Below are 14,469 nucleotides of genomic sequence, written 5' to 3' on the forward strand. Positions count from 1 at the left end.
ATTTCTAAAATATACCCTTACTTCAAAGTACACTTAAAAAAAACCCAAATCAAGTCAACACAGTCCATATATTTGAAAAATCAACTAAAATTACAGATCAGCTTGCTAGTATTGACAGAAGTAGAAAGACACTAGGCTATATATCAGTACATAATAATATATACTACAGGTAAAAACATATCTACTACATAGCCACATGAGAAAATTATTATCAATAAATTATAGTATCCTATGCATATCTAAAATAGTGTCTAAAGTCAAAGTGTTATTTCTGTTCTTCCTTTTTGGACTCCTCTGCTGTTAAGAGCGCACTCTTTATACCTACTTTCTTCAGTTCCTCGATGAGCTCACCTGATTGGTGCATTTGCAACATTATGTCACAGCCCCCAACAAATTCACCATTAATGAATACTTGTGGGATTGTCGGCCAGTTCGAGTAGTCTTTGATACCTAAAAAAATATAACTATTAATAAATATAAAAAATATTAATATTATTTCTGTATACTTGAACTATATAATTAACTGGATTGGTTGTTTATTGAGATTTCATATTTATGCCTGGCCTAAAATATTAAGTACCAATAGTAATCAATTAACCAATAGACCTTCCGGATTTCAAGTCGTTCAAGAGATAAGCTCCTAATAACAACACAACAACAATGATAATTATTCCAATTACTCTAGACATTGTTGACTACATTAATAATTAAGCACACTTACGACAAACATGCTGAATAATTACGTGGTTCATTTAAAATCATTACCAGAAGTTGGGGTGCATGCAATGTTTCAAAAATACAAGCCTTGACCTTTTTATGATAAAGAAGCTAAGAACACATTGTTATCGTCATTTTCGGCACTCTAATGATGATACAGACGTTCTATCAAGTGTGACGAATTGTACAAAATATTGTAAACAGGTTAAAACTAACCTTGTCTAAGATCTTCATCCGACAAGACATCGTGACTGTCGTACGGAACTGCGTGCATCCTCATTATCTGAACCACTGCATTACTGAATCCACAGCGAGGCGCATCGGGTACACCCTTCATAAATACTACCACTTTGTTATTTTTAACAATTGTGTCGATTTTTTCTTTTACACCAATATCGGCGAATGATCGACATGATAACTTAAGCGTATTGCTATAAATTGGAAATAAACTACGGCGCAGTAGGCTATTCATCTTTATCAAATTATTCCACTAACTAATATTATTGCTTTTACAAACTATTCTTTTGTTTTATAATAATTTATTCTCGTCCGAAAAACTCAATCAACAATGACACTTGCAGAAATGTCATTTATCAGCTGTCTTTTTCTTCTTCTTACTGATAACCAAAGACAAATTAATATTCCGCGTTGAAATCGTTCAAATCAAGTGAGCAAGCGTGGTGTTTAACCATGATTATAGTTCGGCCATTCAGAGAATGCGTTCCTGACACGTCGCGATTGAACTGACGACGTAACTTTGCAATGGCGTTGCAGTTACGATAAAAATATTTTTGCTGGTTGTTTACCGTTTTAACAATTGAGGAGCATTAAAACAACATTATTATATCAATAATCAATGAATGTTATAATTTTGTGCCAAACTGAGTGTCAAATAACTTGGTAAACAATATTTTTCTAAATCTATACTGCGCTATTACAAGGTTATGTCAGCGGTTTATATTTTGTAGTGCTGTGCTAAAAATAACAGGCAAGTATCGTAATCTGTTCTTATACAGTTATAATATAAAATAATACGTTTTGATTTTCTTTTTAAGAATTGGAAAATAATGGACTATAAGACTTAATTATAACGTTTATGAAATATAAAAATAAAACTATGACCAAACCGCATTTTTATACTTAGATTAAAAATGGTAACCCCAAATGGCGTTATGGGCCGCCATTTTGTGACGCTAAAACAGTCGTCCGTTGTCGTTTCGTGCGCATAGACCACGTTTTTCAAGTGTTTTCGATCTGTTTTTATTTGATTACCCGGCTTTTGTTAGACCGAGATATCAGGATTGATTCTGTTATTGATAATAATATAATTATACATGTAGGCGAAGATGATGATGAAGACACCACCTCCTCAAGCAAATCGGAGTCTGATTAATATTCTGTTCGCACATTCAATTCAATGTACTTGTAACAAAGAATAAATAAAACAATTTTATTATATGAATATTACCTTTTTTTGGTTTCCACTTAAATAACTAAAATATAAAACAAATGATTCCGCCAATTTAAAACGAAAATAATCTTAAAATAATGCGGCGGTTCATTTTGAAGGAACGGTAACGAACTCAGTGTTATGTTGTGCCCATCACTAGTCGTGACTAACTGATAGGTGTCAGGAACGCATTCTCTGAACGGCCGAAGTATAACGCTGAATTTGTCACTGTATGAGAGGAGACCCAGTGGGACGATAAAAGGGCCGTGATGGTTTACCGATTTATTTTCATCGCAGTTGGACGATTTGTCGTTCTCTGCCAAAATCTATCTACGCTACAAACCGTACAACAAAGATTTTCATGGAAGGATTTCTAAATTCTTCATCATCATCATCATCTTCCGAGCCTTTTCCCAATCATGTTGGGGTCGGCTTCCAGTCTAACCGGATTCAGCTGAGTACCAGTGCTTTACAAGAAGCGACTGCCTATCTGACCTCCTCAACCCAGTTACCCGGGCAACCCAATACCCCTGGCTAGACTGGTGTCAGACTTACTGGCTTCTGACTACCCGTAACGACTGCCAAGGATGTTCAATACCAGCCGGGACCTACAGTTTAACGTGCCATCCGAAACACAGCCAATGATGTCTAAGATATACTTAGAAAGTACATACAAACTTAGAAAAGTTGCATTGGTACTTGCCTGACCTGGGGTGACCTGGGGGATCGAACTCGCGCCCTCACACTTGAGAGGTCCTTTACCCACTAGGCCACCACGACTTTTTATTTAAATTCTTATTTTACATTTATGTTCTAATAAAGAATAAGAGAAGTAAATAAGCAAAAAAGGAGTTTTTATTCGCGAATCAAGTCAATGAGCGAAAAGCCTCTTGTGTAATGTGTAAGTAGGTAAAAAAAGTAAACTCTATTGTCTGTGGTTATGGTTGAGTAGTTTGTTGTGTGGTGAGTGAATAATAATTTTTAAAATACATAATCGATCAATGATGGAAAACGCTGAAGAAATATTCCATTTTCTTGAAGATTTCTCCAAACGCAAACCTAAAACAATCCCACAAGAACTCAACGAATACTTGGCATACGTAGCTCGGACCGGCGATCCAGTCTACCAATGGTCACTCGTTAAAAGTTTGTTCAAAGAAAAACTTCTATCTGTGATCACGGATTTCTACGAAACCACACCAGGTATTGACATTCCACCTTACCCAAACGTGGACCCATTCAATTATGACATCATGAAAAATAGCCTACTAGAACGCCTAGATTCATTCACGTCTGCCCCATTCACAGTTCAAAGAATTTGTGAATTACTAACTTATCCACGTAAACAATACAACCGCGTTGACAAGTTTATGAGAGCTATAGAAAAGAACATTTTAGTTGTAAGCACTAGAGAACCAGGAATCCAGCGCCATGCTGAACCTGAAAATGGTGAACCTGTTGAACCCATTGTGAACGGCTCAGATAATAATTCCGAGTACAATGTGGATGTCGAAATGGAAGACATGTCTTGGAAGGAGAATGCTGAGCAGCCACAAATATCAGAACCTCAACCAGGATCATCAGATGCTCACATTTCAGTAGATGACATTGAGGCTCGATTAAAGGCTAAACAAGAGACTCCAATGGATACTCAAGACAAAATTGCTACTCAATATGAATCAGTTACGCCTCCTGAACTTAACATAGGTGCTGATGAACCACCGGAGGAAATAAAAACCAGTGCGGAGACAACACCCCAAGCAACAGTATCCACTGAGGAACCTAAAGTGGATGCAGCCTCAGCAAGTGCCAGTGAGGAACCAAAGGTTGATGTTGAAATGAAACCCGAGGATGCACCTACTGCTGCCGCTCCTACTTTGATCATTCCAGAAATAAAAGTTGAAGATGCTGAAATGACTGAACAGAGGCTTACTGAGAAAACTTCAACCGATAAGGTTGAAGATGTTAGTCAGCCTGTTGAAAAGGAACCTCCTAGCTCAGAGCCTAAAACTGTGATAGAAGCACAACCAGTGTCTATGGATGAGAATAGCTCAGACTCAACAACAAAAGAAGACAATGAACCTAAACTTATTTCTGAAGTTTCAACATCAAGTGAAGAAAGTTCCTCTTCAAGTGATAACACTGATGGTAATAGCAATTCCCCTAAGACTGACGAGAGGCACATTGATGTGCAAGATGAGTCAAACCAGTCTGATACTCCATCGGACACAGCTTCAGAAGAAAGTAATGTAAAGGATACTGAGCCAACGCCTGAGACCACTCCTGAAAGGCCTCCAGAAGAAGCTTCTCCTAAAGTTGAAATGCAATCAGATAATTACTCAATATCTGATGTGAACTCTGAACTACCTCAACCTCCAGAAGTACCCAAGGCACAAGAGGTGCCCGAGGAGAAAAAGGAACCAGAAAAGATTGAGGAAGAAGTAAAGTCTGACAATACAGTAACAGAAGCTAACAAAGAGTCATAAATGATCCGACTCTTTAATAATTATTCTTTTTTATTCTGTGACTGTTAGTTGATAAGTAGAAAAGTTAATGAATTTTCTTTAGACACTGTGATGAATTTCAAGTGTTTTCCCAATAATATTCATAGAATCTAATTTAGTACCCTCATCCTCTTAGTAAGTTGAAATAGTTTAATTGCTGGTAAAATGCAAGTGCTTTATGGTCAAACTGCCTATTAATACTTGAAATGAAAATGAATGATTGTAACTTAGTATTATTTTATACCAATTTAATGTAACGAATATGAAAAATAAATGATGAATCAGTTTTGTAATATCACTTTTTACGTTTTATCAATTTAATTGCAGTCAGAAAATATGTACTGAATGTTAAGTAACAAGAACCAATATAAAATATATTATATTTTTCTAAAAATCTTACGTCGTGAATTAAAAACTTGGCAACAAAGAAACATAATCATTAGTTGCAAAATTTTGCAGATAGATGGCACCTGATAGACTGTCTGTATGTGTGAATGTGCCTCTCTTTAAGCTCAAACAAAAAAGTCTATTTTTTGTTTGAGCTTCTTTACTATATCACGGTTACTGCGTAGCGGTATGTATTATGTATGTTTATATACGTAAAGAACCTGAAACACGATGATTAGAGGCAATGAAATAACGAGTCGTAAAAAATAACGATTTATTTCAACAAAAAATCTATTTACATAGGTACGTAGAGTAGGCTTTTGGAATAAAACTTAATTAACTAGATTACAATAACAACTCAGTCCTATAAATCTACATAAAAATAAACCTCGCTTAAAACTATATTACAAAAATACTATGGTATCGAATACTCTGTACAGGTAACTAGCGTTTCTTAATGCCAAGAACTTTGAGTTCATTTCTCATGATTTTACCGGCCGCGTTCCTTGGGATTGATTCTAAAAATACGACGCCTCCGTCAAGGTGCTTATATCTAGTGAGCTTCTGTGCGACCAAGTCGGTGATATCTTTCTCCGTGAGCTTCTGTTTGGGCTTGAGAACTACGAACGCTTTGGGGACTTCTCCCGCCAACGGGTCAGGAACTCCGACTACGGCGACATCTGCTACTTCTGGACGCTCCATAATTATATTTTCTAATTCTGTCGGTGATACCTGCAAAGCGGAATATTTCATAAGTGACGGGGTTTTTTTGTAGCTTTTTTGCCATTGTAAACAAATATTTGACAGCGAATTCTATCTTATCTTCATGTCTTCATCGTGACTTGCACCGTGAATAACGAACCTGTCATAAGGTACAAAGTCCCAGTAATTTTGCAAGGAGATATATTTAGTAACACAGATGTCGCTACGTACCTGATTGCCCTTAACCTTAATGAGTTCTTTGGTGCGGTCAACTATGTAGAAATAGAATTCGTCGTCGTAGTATGCAACGTCGCCCGTATGCAGCCAGCCGTCGCTGTCTACTGTTTCTTTTGTCGCCTTCTCGTTGTTCCAGTATCCTTTCATGACCTGAAGAGTAATTTTAAAGTTTAACTCGTTGAACGAAATATTTAAAAATTCAAACTCAATACATTTATTCATAAAGTTGTTTGAATTTTTTTTTATCATCGTATGCAACTCACACGATGCTCAGACTCGAAACAATTCTAGTTATTCCGTGTGGGAATCGAACCTGCCACACGCAGAGCGGTAGCCGATGCGAATGAATTTCCAGTTGGAAAATCAATGACACCCAATGGGTATCCCGATTTCAATATTCATACTGTATAAAAACTTGTACAACTCACTTGCGGTCCTCTCAACCACAGTTCTCCAGACTTGTGAGGTCCGAGCATCTCTCCCGTGGTCAGTGACACCACGCGAGCCTGTGTGCTCGGCACCAACTGTCCTACCGACCCCACTTTGCTGTACGGGTACGAGTACGGTGTCATTAGGGTCACGGGAGAACTCTCCGTCATGCCGTAACCTGTGAACAGAGAGATAGGCATCTTTTAATATCATACCTACTTGTTAGCTCTGAACATCATCATTTCTTTATATATTTAAATAAATAAAAACTGGTTTCACATTCGGTAGGATCAGGCAAGAATACCTAAGCTATAATTTTTTGGACACAAACCTTGCAATAATTTAATTTGGTCCTTAGTTTTTTCGCATTTCAACAAGAACTTCTCCAGCATGCTGTCAGTAGTCGGTGCAGCGCCCACCATGATGGTCTCGACCCATTGCAGATGTTCTTTCTTCACAGACGGATGGGTAGCCAAGAAGGCTAGAAGAGACGGCACGACGAACAACGTCGTCGGCTGATATTCTACTAAACATTTAATGTAGTCGTCCGGCGTAAATCTGAAAGGATGCAGTTGAATTCCTTAGGAAACTAGAAATACGAGGTAAATGTTCAGCAGCCGCCTCCACATGAATAAATTGATCAATTGCTTAGTGGGTATACGAGTACCTATGTACTGTAATAGGTTGTGCGGTTTGAACGTCGAAGACGACCCGTTGCACTTGCATTATTGAAATCAATTCCTAGCGTTCGGGGACAATCTAATGGGATTTTACATGATTGATGAAACTAAAACTTTAGTTAACGTAACTCCAGAATAAAATTACGTAATTCGTATTTACTAGGAAAGTATTTAATAATAATTAAAGTTTTAAAAAGAAAGAATTTTGCAAGGACACACAATTAATGATTTTCACTTCAGCACAGTTTGTTGAACCTTACCTTGGCATTGTGACAACGTGGTAACCGAGCTTGAGGTTGTAATTCAGGATTCCGTTAAAGCCATAGATGTGGAAGAATGGTGGTACCGTTAGAAGCACATCGCCTTTGCCTAAAACAAGATAGGAAAGTCAAAACGTTATTTTAGGTTTTTCTCATAGTTTCACCAGCATCATATCCAAATGCCTATACGTAGGTAGGTACATAAACCTTAAATAAAAAATTCGACCTTAAAACCAAAAATGAAGCCATAAAATTCAATTTATCGCATTTCACAATATGATTGTGCAGATTCTATTATTATCGATGCACAAAACCGGTTCCAAAGTGTAAGTAGATCTGATGAATTTATGATAACACACTTATCTGCTATAATCACACATATCTATATAATAGGTAATTTCTATGGACACGTATCCGGTCACTTAGTTGGATTAGATAATGATATGATAAGAATTTAATGATCATCGTAGTTGTTTTGATTTTTGATGATGATGTGGTAGCTAACATGTGATCCTGATTGATTTGTCTCGAGTCTTGAGTAATGAACCCCGAATAAAAGTTGTAGTAGGTGAATAAACAGTTCACTTAGGGAGAAGCCCTTAGCTTAGCTACACTGTCTCTAAAGAAACCTTGCAGGTTCTAGTTTTAGAAAACCCTTCTGTTATCGCAATCTACTGAAAACTATACTATTTTCAAGAGAGCTAAGATAGCAGCGACAGCTTAGCAACCATCTGTCTTCGTAACGCTTCGAACCATGATTGTATTACTGTAACGTTTTATCTGTTGCCTGTCCGTACCTTCATATTTCTTTAATCCATCATATTTACCTTTTTCTCCTTCGTACTTCATCATCTTCGGGCACTGCGTTTGCTTCAGGTTGCTTACGAGGTTTTGATGTGTCAGCATCACGCCTTTCGGCATTCCTGTGGTGCCGCTAGAGTACGGGATCAGGCAGACCTCTTCAGCGTTCACAGTTGGCAGATCCGCCTGGTGGTCAGCCATTAGCAATGATCGGAGGCCGTATACGCCTAGGAAAAAAAATATAATCAGAACATTTCTTTAACTGGACCAAAATATTTAGTCCCTACAATCTGCAAAAATATTGGGGTTTCAATGTAATATCAATAAAGAATGTAATCTGACCTCTTAGCGAGAAAATGGATGAGTCAGAATTTCTAAAGAACACGATTAGGTACATAGTTTAAAGAAAGTCAGCTAAGAACTGTTCCGGAAAATTGATGACAGTCTAGGGCTCTCCCTTTCTCGCAAGCATAGATCGAAGTGCTTTTACATAATATGGTATCAATAGCATGACCGTCACGCAAGAATAGGTCCCGTCTAGTAATTTTAATCAACGAACTAATCAATGCAATGAAGATAAGATATAATTTCAAAAATTGCAAATTTCATCTTTAACGAAAACTGTGACTTGGCAGGGCTTGGGCCACAGAATATTTATCTAAGCACTTAACTCGTCGAGTTATGTTTTAACCAAGGTTCTAATGGTTCAATTCATTAAGCAAGGTATTTAATCTTAAATGACGAATTAATTGAGTCGACCTGTTTGCCCTAAAGCTTTACCTTTCGCCATAATCAAGTGTCTAGTACCTAAACAAGTATTTTATAGGGAATGTTGTCTCGGAACCAGCATTTTCATAATCCGGACGGTGTCGTTAGTTCGGTTAGTGGGTGCACAAATTATGTGTGAATGCACCTTTAAAATAATAAGTTTTAGTACCTCCAAAAACAGATTTTTCATGAGATCATAATTTACGCCTAAAAACTCTTCAAACCGGATGATAAAATGTAAAATGAGTAAACAAATAACAGTTATCTTCAACAGACTAATCATCATAATATTAGAGTGATAACCTTTTATGTGTTAAGCACATAAAAACTTTTGTTATCAAGAAACATAGTTAAATGTACTTTTAAGTTGTATGTTGTTCCACTCCGCCCCTAAGACGACCCACTGACCGAAATTCCAAATTAAATAAAAAACGTCCTACAATAATATTTCTGGAAGCAGTTATATTTCACGCTAATTGATATTAGTATGATAGTGCAGATCTCATCTTTACCACATTACCTTGGCTCTTATCGTCCTCTCCCCCAACCCAGATGGTGCCTTTGTAATCCTTGAGGGCCTTAGCCACCTCCTGTGCTACCGGCATGAACATTTCAATGGTAGCTATGGCCTTCACATTGCAGTCGTTGAACTGGCGTTTCACCTCATCTGCAAGAAAGAAATCAAGGCGTGTATGAGCTATTGTAACCTGTCGTATTTTCAGCCACGTAAAAATTCAGTCAGACATTTTGGTTTCTTGTGGTTAGGTTACCAAATATGACCCTGTCTGTTGGTTACATCAGATACTGGTGAATGGCGGTAGTTCTAAATTCAAGAGTCGGTTTGTTATAACCTTGCGTGCTGAAATTAATTTCAGTAGGTATGATATGCACCAATACTATCGAACTCATGATTCATTGCACTTTTTGTTTCCAGCCTTGAACTTTGTTACATTATCAATGGATATCAAAAACAATCAAGAGATATCAAATGTCTAGAATCCTTGTTACTATATTTTTGCAGTGCATACAAATAGAGATAACATAGACAGCGTTGCAATTAGGTAGGCAACCGTCTGATTTCCTCAACCTTGACTGCAGTTGAGTAATTAGCCATCGTTAATGATTGCTTGTTAGATGTTATACACGTGTACTTAAATTGATAAATATCGTATCTGTAGTTGTCTAGTTTTATTGATCTAATGATATTTTCTATTTATTTACATCTCGAGTCTAGAAATAAATACTTGAAAACACCCGCGCTCCTAAAAATTCTAGGACAAATTCTCCACAATGAGACCCGGTGAATTTATATGCTTTGAAAAATACAGAAAATTACTAAAAAAATACTGAAATGTTTATCTATTTGTAAATGCGTAGCTGATACAAGACACGTGTTTAGAATGTTGTTGTTTTAGACCCTCTTATCAGTTTCTTCAAATTCTAGCGTAGAAACAAGTTATATGGACCCTGACCCTTGCTTAATATCTGTATCAGTGTCGGGGATTTGACTTTCGATAAGTGCATGTAGACTTTGGTCCGTGCATAGACTTTGGACCGTTCAAATTAATATGGACAATAAAACATCAACAGTGCTTTATAAAAACTAGATAGGTACCGTAAAAAAAAATATCAAGTTTGTTACCGAGTTCTCTTTTCGAAGACTAGCCATAACGTAACGTACATAGGTGGTTTGTTCATAAATATTTCCATTCACATAAGTAGGTAATAGTAAGTAGACAGTCATTATCTTAGAAGAAGAAAGAAGAAACTATCTGCACTTTTATCTATTATTCACACGAACACACAGTCTAGCACGAGGCACTTTTATCTTATCTAAATTGTAACATATAACCACCTAGTAGGTAAATAGATTTATCTATGTAGTTAGGTACCTAGTTTATTGTTTTCTTCTAAGATAGGCTTAAAATTATATAGGTGGGCCTCCATATCTACTTTATATCCCTTCGAAAAGAAAAAAAATACAAGACGATAAGATTAAGATTTACTTAAGATAGATAGGACACGGATGTCCAAATCCTAGGTCCTAGCTATAATTAGTCTCGATATCACTAAGAGACCAGATTAAAGGCTTACCTACACAGCAATTAGGTACCTACTTAATACCTTGATAACATTTATATGACATTTCCGATCAAACCGAGAGGATATTCGATCAAAGTCCACACAAATTATGTGCAATCGATCATTATTATTGCTGGACTTTGGTCTCAATATCTAGTAATTCCCCAGTTATTGTTACCTACCGCTGAATTGTAGGGGCAAAGTCTCATTTTATTGAGACCCACTCACAATTGAACGTGATAAAATTACGATATCGGGCAAAAACACGCACGTTTTTACTTAGAACTTAGGTGTTAACTCTTAGGCTATCATGAACTTTAGAAGGCCGAATTGAAATCATCGACCTTAGTTTTGAGTCTAGTATTTTTTTCTTTTAGACAAGTATTTTCAAAGTTCACGCTTTAATCGGCAACTAATAAAAACGATCTTGACCCTTGAAGATCTTACCAGCTGTGTAGAGGGGGTTCGCAAAGGTCACAACTAGGCCCGCTCTCATAGCCCCGTGAATGAGCACGACGAACTCGGGAATGTTAGGCAGGATCAGGCCGATCCTGTCTCCGTGAGCCAGTTTCAGTGGGCCGGCGAGAGCGCCCGCGCACCTCTCGATCATCATACGCATCATCCCGTAGTCGTACGAACGTCCCGAAGCGCCGCATGTCTGTGGATAGCCAATTACTTTGATTAATTTCAGTGATTTTTTTGTTATATATTTATTTTACAAATTATATATACAAAACAGGCAAAAAAATTTAAGTATCTACTTGTATTATTTTTCGTCTGTTTTGTTTTTTTTTACGTATGTTTTTTTAATACTTCATACCTACTACGTTTCATTCGTTCAGTTAATAGTAGGTAATTTAGGTGTCTATACCTACATAATTTACCATGAAGACCTGCTCAGATGCCATACCTGATAGATTCGTTCAATTAAGAGAAAAGATAACTATCTCACATACGAAATCCTTGACCTACTTTAATGAGGTGTAACGTTCTTTATGATAATTACTCATGCACCCGGTAGTGGCGGTAATGCAACAACTACTTAGTGTTTTGCTGATTGTAAATAGAGTAAATATGCTAGACGCTCTACACGTGGTCCAAAATGTGGGTCATTGGACTTTAACCCGTATTTATAGACAAACGCATTATGTAACAGTTATTTAAGTACAGAAATGAGTTCCAAAGTCCAGTGTTTGATATTGAAATAACGTATAAACTCGTACAAGAGCATTTGGCAAGCGTTCTGAATGGTAGGAGTCCCTTCATCTTTATATTCATTGGCAAAAAATCATGTCGAAGTTTGGAATAACAGGCACATAACAACATTGAAGACGTCATCGGAATGATTCTGTAGACGTAAGTAATAAGGTGCTGTTTTATGTGTAGTTTGCAATCCATTATTACCATGCAACGTTAGAATATCACGTGCATCGTCATTTATGATTGACTCCCGCACTTTATTCTCATACGTATGTAAACGTAAACTTGAAAATAAATCGTAATTTGATAACTAACTTTACATTACAGGAAGGCCATTAGATCAAATAGATACCTGCTCGATGAACTTTAATGGTAGAACATGAATAAGTTATCTGCAATGAATAAAACATAAAGTCATCGTGAACAAGAAAACGATGACAAGTGTGTTATTCAATTCCTATATTGACTCATTTCAAAGGAAGTACGTTAAGGTAGCATTTCACGCTCATGGTTATCCCATTAATTACCTATTAAACTGGATAATGTATAAATTGATAACTATTTATAATTAAGTTAAAGCAATAAATGATTAACTTAAAATGGACGTAGGTCCATTAGTTATAACGTAGGTCCTGTTTTAGTTTATACGTGTCTATGAAAAAAGCGAGGGTAGATTCACAAATATTTCATTACAATTTTAAAGTTCTTAAGTCTGAAAAGTTGTTTTCCAGCAAGTTTAAAGTTAACCTAGGCACCCTAACTAATTTTCTAAACCTGATCCAATTTGGTTTCATGAAATCAATTTTCTAGCGATCTGTGATATGCGAATCATAAACCCAATCAAACTGGATTCTATTTTTTTTAATTGAGAACTAACTAGTACCTACTACTAAAATTATTAGCTACTTATTTAAGCATAATTAAATGGTATGTACCGATAGAAGCCTATCAATTTGCTCACAATAATAAATGGAAAGTTAGATTGATCAAAGAAATAGGACTTTGAGTCAGCATTTAGACTCCGTTATGAAGTGCGCTTAAAAAGTTATGACGTTAGGGTTGAGTTGTGAGAATAAATGCACCTGTGCAATAATAAAACCAACGTTTGTTTGCGTAGGTACTTATATTTAGTTACTAACTGCACATGGTTTATTTACTATTGCTTTCAATTGAAGCATATTTTCATGTATTATTTTATACAAAGCAAACCCCCAATATTAGTCTCGTTAATTAGATGTCTTTTCCAATATTATGAATGCATATTTGGCAGCACGCAGACATGTAGCCCTAACCTTCAAATCCGAACTATTAATAAGTCCCTATCACTCTCGTATAACATCCGTATATAACAGCGAACTTTGTACTAGGAACAATATTCTATTGCAGTCCGCTATGCACTCAGATTTAATAGTATTTAATTGAACATAAATAACTAGACTCGAAGTCTATGGTCATTAAAACTTCTTGGCGGTTTGATTTCAATACAAGGTGCGTGCTAAAGGTCGGTCAATTTTTTTAACTCAAGTACAAGAGTAACGTACATTAAAAAAAAACTGAGTTGTTACGTTCATTCAGAAAATTAATTAATCAACCAATGAAAAAAAAAGTTTAAGCACAATTTAAAGGACGCAAAGGGCCAAATATTCCACTACTGTTCTAGCTATACCTAGTACTAATCTCGTAGATACACTTTTTTAAAAATAATATAATTAATTTGTACTTACCACTGAAGGCGCATCTGCCCATGATTCGATATCCGAAAACACAAAATCAGTCAAGGTTTCCTTCCCGACTTGTATTTCACCCCATGGAGAACTTAAAAATTTATTGTCCACTGCTGTTGCTGTTTGAGTAGCTAAACTTCTACTCAAAAGACGACTGTATGACAACAGTTCTCTATTAGATTTTTTAGCATTTTTGGCACCAGCGAACGAGTTAAAAATTTGCCGCGCTAGATTCCCGCGCAAAACTTTCAAATTGGACATGTTTCCGCTAGCAATGTTTTCCCGCGAAGCGTTAGCGCGTAAATGTTAGCTGCCGCTTCCACTGGCGGCTTTTGGCGCGTTCTCCGCGCTCGCCGAGGGCAAGGTCCATTTACTTATTTAACCTGTTTGTTGTGGCTGTGATGAAAAACTCATAGTAAACAGTAAGTTACGCGTTACGATAACGTTTTGTTATCATTGTGGCGTGTAATGAATGGGCCACGACACCACTCGCTACGTGCTCTTCCCGGCAGCAGCTGAGCCGCGGTG

The 14,469-nt window shown here is 36.7% G+C and overlaps 3 protein-coding genes across 3 annotated transcripts; 1 reads left to right on the plus strand and 2 right to left on the minus strand.

The window, feature by feature from the left end:
* Positions 1–49: 49 nt before the first annotated feature.
* On the minus strand, positions 50–1,323 carry LOC124636187 (uncharacterized monothiol glutaredoxin ycf64-like). Its single transcript, XM_047172131.1, has 2 exons — positions 934–1,323; positions 50–450 (listed from the first exon to the last, which is right to left on the minus strand). Exons 1-2 carry the CDS (start codon positions 1,187–1,189, stop codon positions 266–268), a joined length of 441 nt encoding a protein of 146 aa, XP_047028087.1. The 5' UTR covers positions 1,190–1,323; the 3' UTR covers positions 50–265.
* A 1,762-nt stretch (positions 1,324–3,085) lies between these two features.
* LOC124636424 (serine/threonine-protein phosphatase 4 regulatory subunit 2) lies at positions 3,086–4,964 on the plus strand. Its single transcript, XM_047172512.1, has one exon. The coding sequence runs from the start codon at positions 3,169–3,171 to the stop codon at positions 4,651–4,653; it is 1,485 nt and encodes a 494-aa protein (XP_047028468.1). The 5' UTR covers positions 3,086–3,168; the 3' UTR covers positions 4,654–4,964.
* Positions 4,965–5,318: 354 nt separating this feature from the next.
* LOC124636267 (probable 4-coumarate--CoA ligase 1) lies at positions 5,319–14,260 on the minus strand. The gene is made up of 9 exons (XM_047172284.1): positions 13,942–14,260; positions 11,465–11,675; positions 9,456–9,602; positions 8,194–8,394; positions 7,367–7,475; positions 6,758–6,984; positions 6,426–6,604; positions 5,992–6,147; positions 5,319–5,790 (listed from the first exon to the last, which is right to left on the minus strand). Exons 1-9 carry the CDS (start codon positions 14,200–14,202, stop codon positions 5,503–5,505), a joined length of 1,779 nt encoding a protein of 592 aa, XP_047028240.1. The 5' UTR covers positions 14,203–14,260; the 3' UTR covers positions 5,319–5,502.
* Positions 14,261–14,469: the final 209 nt, after the last annotated feature.

The sequence above is a fragment of the Helicoverpa zea genome, chromosome 14, assembly GCF_022581195.2.
Source record: "Helicoverpa zea isolate HzStark_Cry1AcR chromosome 14, ilHelZeax1.1, whole genome shotgun sequence".
NCBI lineage: Eukaryota > Metazoa > Arthropoda > Insecta > Lepidoptera > Noctuidae > Helicoverpa > Helicoverpa zea.